Genomic DNA, 17,045 nt, shown 5'->3' with positions numbered 1-17,045 from the left:
TGTGAATGTTTACTTTCATTAAATCTATGCTCATTGATTGTACAGCAAAGAACATATATAAGAAGTGTTACACACAAAATGAGATTAATTCATTTAAGACTGACAGGTATATACTAAGGTACAAAAACAAGTGCTTGACTTGGAAATTTAACTTTATTTAGAAATGTTCTCCTATAAACAAAGATGCCATTCCACACCCTTTAAAGTGTTATAACTGATAATTTTCAGAAAAACCATTTACATAGTTTTAATCTCTCTGCATAAAATTGTATTATGGGATGAGCAAATGTGGAATGGTCTGAGACATAAAAACAAAACAAAAACAACTTATCCAGCATGAATGCTCTATTGACAGAGAGAATGAGGAAATAAGAATCATACCCCTTCATGTGCTCCTCAGAGATGGAAACGTGGTAATTTTGGGAGAGGGAAATGCTTCACAATAAAGGCTTCTTATGTAGCATAGTTTTAATTGTGATTGTTTCGGATTGCTCTTGCAGGCTAATATTTATGCTGATGTAAAAAAATAAGTCATCACTGTAAAAAGGGCATAGACTTTTCTACATAGATTTTTCTACCAATGAAAATACGTAAATACTGATCTGGTCTCATCATTCAGGCCAATTAATAAAATAACAAATGCATGAAAAGAACTTAAAACAAAAACACAATCATCATGTTACTATCTGACTTACAAAATTAGAATTCTCCCTGAGATCAGAGAGTACTGCTTCTCAATAGTTACCATAAATTTGAATTTTTCATAGCCGAGACAATATATAGACAAAATATTTAATCAAACAGTTCAAAATAAAATTATCCAAATTACCTAGTTATCATTTTATATGTAGTAATTACTCTTTAAAAATTCTTTAAATTCTATCTAGGAGGATAATCACTCTCATATCATAGCTAACTCATAAGGAACTTCAAAACTGAAAAAAAATTCATCCCTGAGAAGTGAGAGAGAAAAATCGCTAAAGACATAGAAGTGACAGTCCGGTACCCTTTTAACAATTATTAGCATAGCATGAACTTTTATTAACAGTCAGCAATCAAATGTAATTCCAGTCCTGGATAGTTACTGCCTCTGATGATCTGATCTTTTTGTAATGAAACTATAAGTGCAACATTTAAAAAAATCAGATAAATAGGGACTCTGGTTTTATTGTCAGGATTACATTTTTGTCAAGTCCAAGGACAGCCAGCTAAGATATGTATGTTCCAATAAAGACTGAAGTAATAACTTCTGCTGGCAGCTCTTCTTCTGAGTCTCCATTTCCTCCACTGATCTTCATCCAAACAGTAAAAGCAAAACAATTGCAACTGAGTTTACTATTATCAACGGCACTGCAAGGAAAACAAACAGTTTGTTACTGTAAAGAAAATAGAAAAAAACTAAGTCATAGTTACTAGCATTCAGGATAGATGAAAATACCTAACAATATGTCATCATAATCATGTTGCAAATACTTGTAACAGAGCAACATTCAAACATGCACTGGATCATAAAATCCAAAACTTCTTCTAAAGAGGGCTTGTGTGACTGGGGATGAGGGTCACATTCGCACAACTAGATCCGTACGAAAACATCTGTGGATAGTGCTGGTGCAGCCCTGGGAACAGAGAAGCACACTGGACCCAGGCAGAAGTAGACCCACATTCTACTGCCGGAGACACTCCACATTAGAAATAAAGTGCAAAGAAGATTCTGTAGCTTCATTATGAAGCTTAAAATGAACTTATTTATCATTCTATCCAAAGTTGTGAGTTGTGATTAAAGCAGCTAACAAAGAAAGAGGGAGACAGAGAGAGAGAGAGATCCTAATTTTCACGGTTTTAAATAAAAGGTTTTAAACTCTTCTTTCTTGAGTTGCTCTAATATTTTCTAACAAAAGAGCAAACAGGGGAGCTTTATTTTTCTTCTGAAAGCCTTACAAGACTCTAGATGACTTTACTACTTGGCAGCAAGAGAGTTTCCAAAGGCAAAAACATCAGTCTTTTAACTCTGAGAGGTAACACACAGACTATAGCACTGAGCATCCTATTTGCATCGACTAACTTAGAAAGAAGAGGCAAACTAAGACAGAAACCAATAACTATTAAGCAGTAAAGCCAGGTTAAAGAGAAAAAAAATCCCACTACAAAAATGGAATGTGATAGTATTCACACTCGGAAATTTTGCTACTTAATTCAAACCACAAAATTAAAACTTAAGAGTGTTCCACTCGTTTTTCTTCTTACCTCTCATCACGGTTCTTACAGATCGGATAAGGTTCGTTAGCTGAGATTTAATTCCTGGCTCCTCTCCAAATCCACCAATTCCCTGGTCTGTTCCCCAGCCAACTGCAAATAAAGATGATTACCTGTGTTAAAATTCATGATGCACTCACCTTGCTCCCTCATTAGCCATCTTCTGAAAAATTATGTTGAGCCTTTGTTAAAAACATAGTCATATGACTTATCTTTAGAGTATAATTTTTACTTTTGATAAGCAGCAAAAACTCATTCCATTTCTACTTTGATTTTATAAAATAAATCACAATCTAGTAAATTATTCCATGGCATTTAATTCAGTAAAGATGACTGTTGCGACACCCTGATTGGTTTCTTTCCCTGTTTATAAATGAACACACAAAACACTTTCAGGTCAGAACTGAAAACCAAAGCATACTATCAAGTTGAATAATTAATTAGCTCAATTCAGAATTTTATATAACCGAACGTAATTATTGGTATAAAAATGTTGTAGCTGGGATTCACTATCTACATTACTTGGGGAAATTTTAACATAAACCTGGTCACAGCTTGGTTAGGCCTTCACAGCATGCTCCACCCTGCCAGCAGGGGCGTATGTTTTTTTTAACCTGATCGTTCCTCCTCATTTCTCAATTCTGAGGTGAGGAATTTAGCCCACTATCCCACTTATTTTCTGTAAATGAGTCTTTTACTTTCTTCTATGTCATTTTCCTGATATTGTAAAGCATTATTTCTTAACCTTTATCTGCTAGTTCTTTTTTATTGCCTTACACATTCTTCTGGAGACTTATATGTCCTCATTTTTGCAATGTGTCCTTCTTTTGTCCTCATTTCAGGTCCACTTTTCATATCTCACATGACTATGAATTTTTTTTTATTTCATATGACTACAGGGCTTAATTAATTCCTGCCATGCTAACCCTTAAACTTGAAGACAGAGAGCAAGTCTTTATTTTACAAATGAAAGAACCAAGTATCAGGAAACAAGACCTCACTTTGCCTACTCAACTTTTATTTGGTTGAATTAAAGTTTGCTTGCTTTGTCACATCAGCGCTGAGATATGTTGTGGTATAAAACTAATTTAAAATTCAATTTCACAACAGAGCTGATGTATTTTGGCTCCCAGCCACCCTTCAAGACCTAGCTCACATTGTGCTTACAGCCTTCCCAGTCCACGGGGTGTCACTCTTTTTTGAGTGCCCATGGTATAACCACCACTATCACAGTGATTACTACCACAGCCTCTACTACTTCCTGTGAGACTCTTCAATACACGGCTCTAAAATCTCACTGTCTCAACCCCTTGAGTTTTCTCTCTTAATATTTCTCCTATTAATCTTTGTCAGTTTAATTTTCAGACCCAGCCAGGGGTAGCATGTCCTGAACCCCATCAATGGATATACACTTTTATCTTAGCTTTCTCCTGAAACTCTACTAAAAATGACAATAAAAGAATAAGTTCACAAGAGAGAAGTCTCCAGGAAAGAGAAATCGATCAAAATTTGGACAATAAAAAATAAATGGAAGAGTAACTGACTTAGCAGAGAAAGCTGAAACCCAAACTTTCAGGAAACACACAATAAAAAACTAAGGTGAATTGTGCTGAGAACCCGGGAAAAGTGAGAGAAGCCTCAAACAGCCAGTGTGGGTGAGAGGGATGGAAAACAGGAGGATGAACTAAGTCTATATAAGAGCAGTTAGTGCTGCTCCCCCCTCCTCCCACCCCCTTGCTAGACTGAACTGATGGGAAGATTATCCCTCTCTTACCCCATCGGAGGACAGGAGGTTTACTCTCAGCAGAGACAGACTGAGAAGCTGTGGACCTGGGGATATCCAGGGAGGGGACTGAATGAAAGTCTGAACACCAAAGTGTAAGACTCCTGCCCGTTTCCCTTGTTGTCTCTCATGTAAGTCTGGACATGTACACTTACATTCTGCAGACAGAACTTAGAAAATTATTCTGGAAATTGGCCAGCTGCCCAGGAAGAGACTTCAGATATAGACATTTGGGGGGTCTCAACAAAACAGCTTAATCACTTTACAGTGAGGCCCACCAGTAAACAAGCCCCAACCACATACACAGAGCTTCCAATGAGCCTCTCAGTGCCTATAATTAAAAATGAACTGACAGTCAAGAAGGAATAATTCTTAACATGAAAAGATAGAGCAAAAACCAGAAAAGGAGACTTTGCAGAAGTAGAAGTAGAAGATGACATTTAAAAAAATGAACATCCTTAGAGGGAGCAAAGCTACTGTAGCTATGAAACAAGAACAGGATGCCACAAAAAAAAAGAGAACATTCAGGAATCAAGAAGCTCTTGTTCTTGCTATATTACCATAAAAAGTTCAAAAGAAATTGTTGACAGATTGAGGAAATCTAGAAAAGGCAAAATTAAAGAAAAAACAAGAGTATCAATCTGTCAAAATAACTGAAGTTCCAGAAAGAGAGAAGAAAAAATAGGAAGAAACTATTAAATAAATATTAAGAGATGATATCCCAGAACTGCGGAACATGAGCATTTAGGCCAAAAGGGCCCAATGAGAGCACAGCCCAAAGAACGGAAAGAGACCCATAAGTTGCCACATTAGCCTAACATTTCAGACCCCTAAGGATAAACAGAATATCCTAAAGGCTTTCAGAGAGACAAGTTAGGTTGCCCACAAAGAATCAGGAAACGGAATGGCATTAGATTTCTTAACAGCAACAGTGGAAATGAGAAAATGAAATGGAACAATGTCTTTAAAACTCTGAATAAAAATTAGTTCTCAATCTAGAATTCTATACCCAAGCCACAAATCAGCTGGAATGAAAAATAAGTCACTATTTTTTTCTTGTTCAGCTGAAAGCAATATTCACAGTGATAATAATGTAAATATGGAATACTGACATTACCAATAACTGGTTGGAGAAGGCAGAGATGGGGGAGGGGAAGTAAGTGTGTACTGGTGCTTACACAACCATGAGTGTGCTGCTGATGGCAAAATTGTGCTAAACCCTTCCATAGTAGAAAGTCAATGACTCACAGCTTGGAAGAGTTGAAAACAATGCTTTTCAGGAACAGGCTCAGGTTGAGGAGAAATGGGATAGCAGGCTTCTATCTCTCTTTATTAAACTGAAGAACTGTTTGACTTTGAAAACCACAAATAGGTACATTGCTTTGATAAAAAGAAAAAAGACATTTAAAAAGCAAGCCTGTAAAGATGCTCGTCTCTTGGAGAAACCCCTCTGCAATTAGGCCTTTCTCTTCAGAGAATGAACATCCTCAGGACAGGAATGAGTTCTGTAAGAGGAGGGGCTTCATCCATGAGTCATTCTGAATATTTAAAATTATGCTTTAAAACAACCTTTAAATGGTATTGTTGGTTTTATTTTCTATACTTGGTTTTTTGAAATTTATCATTGCCAAAATCATCAGTCCTTTCCACCCATAGCCAAAATGTCTTAGATAGTAAAAAGAACTTGTTTAAGTACTTTACAGATCAAGTACTCAATTTTTACTAAAAACCATAATTTCCAACAGTCTTCTTTTATACTTGTTCCAAAAAGATGTTTAAATATGTTTTTACATAATGAGAGGAGTGACTCCCTGGAAAAACATATTTTCCAACACTAAACTGACACAAACCAATGAGACAGGATAAAACTCTAAAATAATGGGAGTATCATAATTTAAGCATCAGCATTGAAATAATGTAAAAAAATAGTAAGTTCTCAGTTGATTTTAGCCTGGCTTCTATTCATATGCTACTAGAATGAAAAAGAAAACTGAATTTTGCATAGCGAGCGTAAATGATTTGTCTATTCCATGGACAAACACAAAGGCAACAAGTAAAAGACGAGGTGCCAGGGATTATCTTTACTATAACAAATAGTTTTCCCTCCAGCTGCTACTTAGGGAGTCTCAGTTGTTTTTCTAAGGAAACTGGCCAAAGCTTTAAAGAGCTTTGCTCTTTTTTAAGGAGAAAGATTTAATTCTGCAGCTTTCTTGTCACTTCATAGCTAGAGGGCCTGGCAGACAACAAATGATAAACCAGCAAGTAGTAGTTGCTGCCATAATTTCAGGAATGAACTTAAAAAGTTAGTAATTGCAAACACCAAACATATTCTTCTGCTGTCCAGACTTCAAAAAAAATCACACACAAAATGGCAATGCACCCAGGTTCAGTCGCAACCTTCAGCTAGACAACATTTTCAAGAAAAAGTATTAGCTACAGTTTTGAGGGCTGGCTGACCATGGGCTAATCTCAGCCTCTCTGAGATTAGTTTCTCTATCCATAAAAGAGAATGAATGTAGTTGACTTTGTCAACGTCTTCCAACTTTGCAAGTGAACTGAATGCTATCATAAATGTGAAAGTACCTAATATTACACAAAGAACACTGCTAACATAAATTTTTAAAAACTACCTTGATCAGAAATATCAACGCTGATATAAATGATCTAGTACACTTAGACTAATCTCTCTTGGTTCAATATAATTCTCAGTTCAACACAATAATTTCCATTTAATCCCTGATGAAATTCAACAAATGCTTTTTAGGAGTAAATATTTAAAGAGAAACTTACATGTCCATGTGTTTTCCTCAACGTTCTATAAACTGCCATGCTCATACTATATCTACAATACCAGGCCTTTGGAATGCCTTGCTCATTTCTCTCTACATATTTATGCAAACCTGATTAACTGTTTAAGATTCACCCCTTTCAGGACTTCTCCCTCTATTACTTAGGCTCACACAGCTCTCACTATTCTAAACTCCAATATTAAATTGATCTGGAGCAGTCATTTAAACCTTGAATCAAATAATAGCTTGTATTATTTTACCTGTTTGCTATGGCCTGAATTGTGTTCCTCTCAGACTCATACGTTGAAGCCCTAACTCCTACGGAGACTGTACCTGGAGATAGGGTGTGTAGGTGGTAATTAAGGTTACATGCGATCATAAGGGTAGGGTCCTAATCTGACAGAACTGTCGCCTTACAAAAAAGGGAAAAGGATAGATCTTGATTCCCTCCCTCCCTCCCTCCTCCTGTCCCTCTGCCCGGCCATGTGGGGATACAGTGAGAAGGCAGCCATCCATAAGCCAGGAATAGAGTCCTCACCAGAACTGAGACCACGCTGGCAGCCTCATCTTAGACTTCTAGCCTCCAGAACCATGAGAAAATAAATTTCTGTTGTTTAAGCCGCCCAGGCTGTGATATTTTGTTATGGCAGCCTAAGCTGACTAACACACTATTTCACCTGTGAAATGTTTCTTTTGTATCACTCATAACTAGTACTAGACATCATAAATACTTGTCAAATTGATACTGGGCACCACAAACAAAACTAGTAAGAGCAATTTTGGCAGGTATTAAAATCCACTGGGTTGTTTTTCTCTTGTACAAAACGGAAATTAGTATCATTGTGGAACACTAGAAGAAACAACACATTCCCTGCTCTATATTCAAAACACTGGCTAAACTATTTGTATAAATATGTAGCTTTCAAATCAGGAATTGCAAGAAATGATAGTGTAACATTATTCAGTTATTTAGAAAACATTCATTGATGGAATATAAAGATAAGAGGATTCTTGTCACCTGTCTACTTACTGGAGAGACAGAAAAGAAAGTGCACTGATGCTATGACCCATGAAATGGGTCAGAGATGATTTCTGAGAGAGGCAAATGCCAGAGGTACACCTTAAAGGATAGGCTGAGGAGTTAGCCAGCCAAAGAAAGGAGGTAAGTCAAGGTCATTGCGGGCAGAGAAGAGTGAGTAAAGGGTCTGCAGTGAGAAAGAGCATCAGCGTAAGAATGGCACACATGGTAAACGTTGGGGAAGCATAAAAGAAGGGGAAGGATGGGGGTGGGGCACAGGACACATTATGGTAGGCTTATAAGTCACACGAGGAAGTTTGAATTTTATATTGAAGGCTATGGAGAGTGAAGAACTCAAGAATTTCAAACCATGAAGGAACACGCTCAGCTTCTCATGGAAGGGAGAAGAAAAGAGAAGCAAATCTGGAGGCAGGGTAACCAGTGAGGAGGTTACTATAAAATCTAGGCAAGAAGAGTTAAGAGCCTACATAAACAATATTTAACAAATACTTAAAACATTTCAAAATTCTTTTAAAAAACATATTTAGATATTTTAAAACAACATCTTACCACCTAGACAAGCCAATGTGGTGTTTTCTCTTAGTTCTGGGACCATATTCAAAACACATGCTCAGATAAAATATTTCTGTGATAGGACAGGAAGAGGAAATGTGGAAGACAAAGTTCTGGAGGGCAAAGTACTAACATTTCTGGGCCATTCCAATAGTTTGTGGGAGTTTTCATTTAGGAGCACAAATCTCAATCACTTGCAGAAATTCTGGAAAGGACACACTACTGATCTTCACTTCTAGGAAACTGGAACGCAGGTCTGAAGTAAGGTCTGGGCACTGTATTCTCTTTCAAGATTGTTCTGGCTATTCTGGGTCCCCTGCATTTCCTTTAGGATCGACTTGTCAGTTTCTGCAGAAAAGCCAAGTGGGATTTTGATAGACAGTGCATTACGTCTGTAAATCACTAATACTGTTAAGTATTGTCATCTCAACAATATTAAGTCTTCTGATCCATGAACATGGGATGTCATTATTTTCTTTATCTTTAAAAATATCTCTATTCTTCAATTTCATTCAACAATGCCTTGTAGTTTTTATAGTATGAGACTTGCATGTCTTCTGTCAAGTTTATTCCTAAGTATTTTATTCTTTTTGATATTGTTGAGACTGTTTCCTTAATTTCATTTTTGATTGTTCATGTCACAAAAACAATTGATTTTTGTTACTGATCTTGTATCTTGCAACCAAACTAAACTCATTTATTAGTTCTAATAGTTTTTTAGTGACTCCTTGGGATTTTCTATATACAAGATTATGTCATCTGCAAACAAGAGATAGTTTTACTTTTTCAAATTCACAAGCTAGATGTCTTCTACTTTCTTTTTCTCATCTAATTGCCCTGGCTAGAATCTCCAGTACAATGTTAAACAGAAGTGCCAAGAGAAGACATCTTTTTTTTACTCCTAATTAGGGAAAGCAACCTTTCACCATTAAGTATGTTGGGGGCAGGGGAGAGTGTTCTTTATCAGACTGAGGAAATTCCCTCCTATTTCTAGTTTTTTTTTATCATGTTTTTACCATGAAAGAACGTTGGATTTTGTCAGATTCTTTTTTGCATCTATTATGATGATGTGATTTTTGTTTATTTTATTAGTATGATGAATTACATTAATCAAATGTTAAACCAGCCCTGCATTCCCAGGGTAAATTCCATTTGGTTTAGTTTGCTAGTATTTTTGTTAAGAATTTTTGTGTCTATATTCATAAGAGATATCAGGGGGCCAGCCCTGTGGCTGAGTGGTTAAGTTTCCATGCTCCACTTCCAGGGTTTCGCCGGTTTGGATCCTTGGCATGGTCACGGCACCACTCATCAGGCCATACTGAGGTGGCGTCCCACATAGCACAGCCAGGGGCACTCATAACTAGAATATACAATTATGTACTGGGGGGCCTTGGGAAGAAAAAAAAAAGACTGACAACAGTTGTCAGCTCAGGTGCCAATCTTTAAAAAAAAAAAGAGAGAAAGAGAGATTGGTCTGTAGTTTCTTTTCTTGTGATGTCTCTGTCTGGTTTGCATACCAGGTTAATGCATGAGTTAGGAAGTACTTCCTCCTATTTTTTTGGAAGAGTTTGTGAAGAACTGGAATTAAGTCCTCTTTAAGTGTTTCGTAGAATCCAGCATTGAAGCCTGGGCTTTTCTTTGTTACAAGTCTTTAAATTACTAACTCAATCTCTTTACATGTTATAGGTCTAATCAGATTTCTTATTTCTTAAATCAGTTCAACAGTTCGTATCTTTCTAGGAATTTGTCCCTTTCACGTAAGTTATGTAATCTGCTGGCATACAGTTGTCCATAGTATTCCCTTACAATCCTCTTCACTTCTCTAAGGTCACTAGTGTCATCTCCCTTCTTTCATTCTGGATTTTAGTAATTTGAGTCTTCTTTCCTTTTTTCTTGGTCTAGCTAAAGGTTTGCCAATTTTGTTGATCTTTTCAAGGAACCAGCTTTTGGTTTTGTTGATTCTTTCTATTGTTTTTCTACTTTGTACTTCATTAATTTTCAGTGTAATCTTGATCATTTCCTTCTTTTTCCTTTTTTTTGGGGGGGGGGAGAGCAGGTTGTGTCTCAAATCAGAGATTCTCACTGTTCTTACTGAGATTTAATAGATTTTCTTGAAAAAAAAGTTTCTCCATTTGCTGTATGCTCTCATGACAATCCCCAGAGTCTTTATTTATTTTTTTCTAAGTTTTCAAAACTTTTTTTTTATTGCTTTTCCTCCCCAAATCCCCCCAGTAGGTGTTGTATATTTTAGTTGTGGGTCCTTCTAGTTGTGGCATGTGGGACACCGCCTCAGCATGGCCTGATGAGTGGTGCCATGTCTGCGCCCAGGATCTGAACTGGCAAAACCCTGGGCCTCCGAAGCGGAGTGTGCAAACTTAACCACGTGGCCACAGGGCCGGCCCCCCCCAGAGACTTTAAATGTTTGCTTTTTAAATAATTTTCACTAGCTATAGTTGTTTCATTGGAAAGAGGATCCATGGAGGTCCCCACGCCACCATTCTGGAAGTGTTCTCCATTAACAATCATATTCCAAACAACCCAATTAAAAATGGGTAGAGGACTTGAATAGATATTTTTCCAATGAAGATATAAAAATGGCCAATAAGGGGGCTGGCCTCGTGGCCGAGTGGTTAAGTTCGCGCGCCCCGCTGCAGGCGGCCCAGTGTTTCATTGGTTCGAATCCTGGGCTCGGACATGGCACTGCTCATCACACCACGCTGAGGCAGCGTCCCACATGCCACAACTAGAAGGACCCACAACGAAGAATATACAACTATGTACCGGGGGGCTTTGGGGAGAAAAAGGAAAAAATAAAATCTTTAAAAAAAAAAAAAAATGGCCAATAAGTGCATGAAAAGGTGCTCAACATCACTAATCATCAGAGAAATGCAAATCAAAACCACAATGAGATATCACCTCACACCTATTAGAATGGCTGTTATCAAAAAGACAAGAGATAATAAATGTTGACAAGGATGTGGAAAAAAGGGAACCCTTGTACACTGTTGATGGGAATGGAAATTGGTGCAGCCACTATGGAAAACAGTGTGGGGATTCCTCAAAACCATCATATAAGATCCAGCAATCCCACTTCTGTGTTTTATCCAAAAGAGATGAAATCACTATCTCGAATAGAAACTTGCACTCCCATGTTCACTGTAGCATTATTCACAATAGCCATGACATGGAAACAACCTAAGTGTTCAGTGACAGACGAATGGAAAAAGATGTGGGGTGTATATACATACATACAATAGAGTATTATTCAGCCATAAGAAAGAAGGAAAGGCCTGCCCTTTGTGACAATATGAATGGACCTTGAGGGCATTATGCTAAGTGAAATAAGTCAGACTGAGAAAGACAAATACTGCACTAACTCACTTATATGTGGAATCTAAAAACAGCAAACTCACAGAAACAGAAAGTAGTACGGTGGTTATCAGGGGTTGAGTGGTGGGGAAAATGGGGAGATGCTGGTCAAAAGGCACAGACTTTCAGCTATAAGATGAGTAAGTTCCAGGGATCTAATTTCTAGCATGGTCTCTATAGTTAAAAGTACTGTACTGTATACTTGAAAGTTGCTTCAGAGTAGATCTTAAATGTTCTCACCCTAATAACAGCAACAACAAAATGATAACTATATGAGCTGAAGATGTCTTAATCAACCTTACTGTGGTAAGCATTTCGCAATACATGTGTATCAAATCATCACATTGTACATCTTAAACTTACACAATGCTATATGTCAATTCTATCTTAATAAAGCTGAGAAAAAATGAATGGTTTTTCACATTTTTAAATGGTTATATAAATATCTACCTAACAGTTTCAATTTTGCCTCTTGGCCCACAAAGCCCAAATTTATAATATGGCCCTTTCAGAAAAAGTTTGTTTTCTTTCAGCTTTGTTTTACCTTTCCCATTTAGATCTACAATGCTCTAGCAATTGACTTTTGTGTTTAGTGTGAAGTAGAGGGTCAAGACTAATTTATTTCTTTTTGGATATCCAGTTAACCTTTGAAGGGTTGAAGGACCATCCTTTCTATGGTGCTCTGCTGTGTTATCTTTATCATAAATTAAGCATCCAAATAAATATGGGTCTGTATTTGGATTCTCCACTCTGTTCCACTGTTCTACTTGTCCAATAACCTTTTAGTAAATTTCTTTTGGCTTAATCAGCCAGAATCAGCTTTGTTCCTTGCAACCAAGAACTGTGACAGGAATGAATAATTTCAGGATTCAATCCTTGAACCTCTTCTCTCTCTGAGAGACAGCCTACATTCCAATGGTTTCAAACTAAGAGCCAATACCAAAAGTCCTCACATGTCAATCCTTCCCAGAACCTCCCTTCTGAGCACTAGACCTGTATAGCAACTGCCTACACGACATCTCCACTCAGAAGTCTTAAGGGTACCTTAAAATAGGCCAATTCCTATCCCTATTTCAGGACGCAGCTTTAAATGTATTTCCTCAGAAACTGACACTGTCCTGATTCAACTGGGAGTTACATTCCCATGGTTCTCACCCAGTTCTCTTTCTCCAAAGCATTTATCCTAGACTCAAGGAACTGTTTGTATATTTATTTTTAAATATCTGTTCTACCATTAGACTGTAGATATACGAGAACAGACACACTGTGTCACGTTCACTCCTACATCTTTTCCACGACCTCACAGTGATTGGCCCATTTGCTATTAGGAATTAAGAAAAACTTGCTGCCACTAAATCTAGAAACTTCCTGCTTCTCCAGCTAATCCCTTCTCTTTTTTCAACGAAGACAGTAACCTACCTCCTACTTAATGTCATCTCCTCCATCTGTGCCTCAGAACCCATCCCTTTCTACTTTCTCAGAATCCTTGAGCTACGAATTGCCTCAGTTTTCTCCTGTGTCTTTTTCTCTCTCATTATTAGATCCTTTCCATCAGCGATTCTTTCTTTTTTTGCATTTAATTATGAAAGTTTTAAAACATATCTGTCACTCAGATTTAATCACTGTTAATTTTTTGCTATACATATGTCATCGTTTTTCTGCCTGAATACTTTAAAAGTAAATTACTGGTACTATAATATTTCACTCCTAAATATTTCAGTATGCATTTGTGAAAAATAAGGATATTTTCCTACATAACTATAATACCATTATCACACTAACAAAATTTATAGTGATTCCTTAATATCATCTAGTATCTAGTCCATATCCAAATTTCAACAAATGTTCCCAAAATGTTTTTTACAGTTAATATGTTCGAACTAGAATTCAATCAAGGTTCACCTGCTGCACAGGATATCTCCCTTATATCACTCTTTTTTTTGTCCTTCTTATATTTTGTATATTTGCCTCAGTGGTCACTCCCTCCCCGCTGTTTTCACGGCACTGACTTGTCCAAGAGACCTCGCTAGTTCTCATCGTCACTGCTGAAGACATGCCTAAGCCTCTCCTATCTAAAAACAAAACCACCACCATAAAACATATCCCTGCATCTCCTTCTAGTTACCTTTCTTCACCTTCTCCAACTTAGTGATAGCACTGGATAATTTTGCTGTCTTCATCTTATCACTTTCCACTCATTTCTCAACCCATTCCAATCTGGATTTTACCCACTGTTGTAACTGGTCTTCCAAAATCACCAAAGACCTCTACTATCCTGAATCCTTAGGACACTTTTCAGTCCTTGTCTTACTTGGCTTCTCTGAATATTCCACTGTTGTACTCTTTCTCCTTCTTCAAACACTCCTTGGCTTCTGTGAAACCCCAGGGTCTAGATTTTCCCCTCTCTCTGTTTTGCTCACTCATCTATTTCTCCTGTCACCTCTTCCATCTATTTCTCCCGTCTGCTCTTCGATCTCTACCTAAACTTTAAATACTGGAAGAAATTCTAGGACTGTCCGAGTCGCCAATACTCTCTGTACTCTATTCCTTCCCTAAGCAATTTCATCTCTTCACATGGCTTCATTTATCATCTGTGGCTGACAAACTCAATTTTCACTCTCCACTCTGGCTCTTGCTTCTCTTCTACAGACTTTAGTCCAACTGACTAGTCCACATCTCCACTTGCACATCTCACAGAAATCTCAAACTCAGCATGTCCAAAACTTCTTTCATTATCTCTTCACCTTCTTACTGCACCCCCGCCCCCCCGCCCAATTTTCCTCCAGTGCCTTCTAATTCAGAAAAGGTACTGCCCTTCACTCAGTGGCTTAAGCCAGAAAATCAAGAGACATTTTTGACTTTTTCCTCTCTCCCTCATTCCCAACGTCCAAACAGTATATTCTGCCTTTCCTACCTTTAAAAGATCTTCTGATTTGTATTAGTTTCCTGGGGCTGCCGTAAAAAAGCACCACAATTGGGCATCTTAACACAACAGAAACTTACTTTCTCACCGTTCTGGAGGCCAGAAGTCCAAAAGCAAGGTGCTGGCAGGGTTGGTTCTTTTTGGGAACTCTGAGGGATAATCTTGTTTATGCCTCCCTCCTAGCTTCTGGTAGTTACTGGCAATCCTTGGTATTCTTTGGCTTGTAGTTTCATGACTTCAATCTCTCTGTCTCTGTTGTCACATGGCCTTCTTGTCCCTGTGTGTCTCTGCATCTCTCTCTCCTTATATGGACACCTCATTGGATCTAGGGCCTATCCTAATCCAGCGTGACCTCATCTTAACTTGATTACATCTGCAAAGACCCTATTACCAAATAAGGTCACATTCACAGGTACCAAAGGTTAGAACTTCAATATATCTTTTGGGAGGACACAATTCAACCCTTTCTACTTTTCTATATAGTATAGCGATGAAAAGATGGACTGCTGTGTCAGGCTGCCTAAGATGAATCCTAGTTCCACCATTTTCTAGCTGTGGGATCTTAGAAAAGTTACCTACTCTCCTTTGTGCTTCAGGTTCCCCATTGTAACGGTACCTATCTCACTGGGTCGTTGTGAGTGTTACACGTTAATATGCGTAAAGCACTTGATACAGATCCTAGTACCTGGTGTTAAGTGTTAGTTATTGTTATTATACCCACTCAATTGACATTATACCACCATCTCTACTTGCCCTATTTGGAATGGTACTTCCCACATCCACTTTTCTACCCTTCCAATCTGTTCTTCCCATGGTAGTCAGAAAGATCTTGAAAATAATACAGATGCCGTCATGTCACTGCTCTGCTTAAAACCTTCTTTTCACACCAGCTCTTACTCCACACCCTCCCAACTTCTGCCAATCCTTCATCTTCACCTAGTTCACGTTTACTGACTTATCAGATTTCAGGTTAGATGCACCTCCTCCAAGAAGTTTTCAAAGATTCACAAGTTAGTATCCGCCTGCACTTCTCTTTCACAACATTCTGCATATTTGTTATTGTTACTTGTTCAGTTTTTATTTAGATCAACTTCCATTAGAAGGGCAGGGTAACCGCTGTAACCTCAGCTCCTATTACATGGAGCTGGCACATAATTTGTGCTCAATAAATCTCTTCTGAAGGAATAAACGAAATGAATCAATCTTATTCATGGGTTTGAGTTTCAGTGAGTCACAAAGACATATTTGAGAAATGATACACATCATGCAGTATCCTGCCTTAACTCTGCCTCATACAGCAAGAAGCGGCCTGCGCAGGATGGCACGGAGATCCCTCGGTTGTGAGGTCCCGGCAGGCATAACTAGTGTCTTCATCTTCGTATTCTTAGATTTCAGCCTGGCACATCGTGGGCACCCAGTAAGCTGCACCGAACAAACTTTTCTCGGAATGTGGGCGGCTGGATGTCGTGACAGTCCCAACATTTTCCCTTTTCTCTTTTCCCCAAAACCCAGGAACCCCTGAGGCCCTCCATCAGTTCATTCTTCTAATTACCTATGCTCCCAAAGGAGCCACGCCCCTCCCTCTTTAACTAAAAATGCAGGCCCCAAGTTTTTGACTATTAAAAGCGGTCACAGAGAAGTGCATTAAATTACTAAACTGACTGCAGGCAGGGGCGTCCCTGGCTCATCTCTGTATCCCCCCATCCCGACCCCAGGGTCCAGCACAGTGGGCGTCCGCTGAACAATCTTCACCCCGCTGCTGAGTTCAAACCCGGCGAGATGAAAGTGGCTCGGCAACCCCCCAAGGCAGGGCCCCAAGAGCAGAGCCCTCGGCCGCTCGGCCGTCCCGGCCCAGGGTGCCCTCGCATGCGGCCGGCTGGGGTCCGCGCCCCCGGGATCCCACCGCCGCCGCCGCCTCGACGCGCCCGCAGTCCCACTCACTGTTCTTGAGGAAGCGCTCCTCGTGCAGCACGGCGATGGCATTGACGCAGAGCAGGGCGGCCTGCAGCAGCGAGTACAAAGTAAAGGCCATGGCCGCCCGGAACCTCCCGGAGGCCCTACCGATCCCTCTCCTGCCGCCGGAGCGGACGTGGCGCCGCCACGGCCGGCGCTCTCCTACGGGAGCCGGTGAGGCCCACAACGCGCTCTCCGAGAAGCTCCGCCCCCGTCCGGCTAAGACCCGCGCCACGCTTACGTCCGCAAGGCTGGTCTACTTAGCTGTCTGCTGCAGACCTGTGAGGTCCAAAGCGGTAGCCACGTGTGGCTATTGGAAACCTGAAATGTGGGTGGGCCGAATTGAGATGCTGTAAGGGTAAAATACTACACACTGGATTCCAA

At 39.1% G+C, this 17,045-nt stretch overlaps 1 protein-coding gene across 1 annotated transcript; it reads right to left on the bottom strand.

Moving 5' to 3' along the window:
• Window positions 1-134: 134 nt before the first annotated feature.
• Window positions 135-16,825, bottom strand: IER3IP1 (immediate early response 3 interacting protein 1). Its single transcript, XM_046671677.1, has 3 exons — window positions 16,650-16,825; window positions 2,245-2,346; window positions 135-1,350 (listed from the first exon to the last, which is right to left on the bottom strand). The coding sequence occupies exons 1-3, from the start codon at window positions 16,738-16,740 to the stop codon at window positions 1,295-1,297; spliced, it is 249 nt and encodes an 82-aa protein (XP_046527633.1). The 5' UTR covers window positions 16,741-16,825; the 3' UTR covers window positions 135-1,294.
• Between the last annotated feature and the right edge of the window lie 220 nt (window positions 16,826-17,045).

The sequence above is a fragment of the Equus quagga genome, chromosome 9 (assembly GCF_021613505.1).
Source record: "Equus quagga isolate Etosha38 chromosome 9, UCLA_HA_Equagga_1.0, whole genome shotgun sequence".
Classification (NCBI taxonomy): Eukaryota; Metazoa; Chordata; class Mammalia; order Perissodactyla; family Equidae; genus Equus; species Equus quagga.
This window is presented reverse-complemented; position numbering and strand designations above follow the sequence as displayed.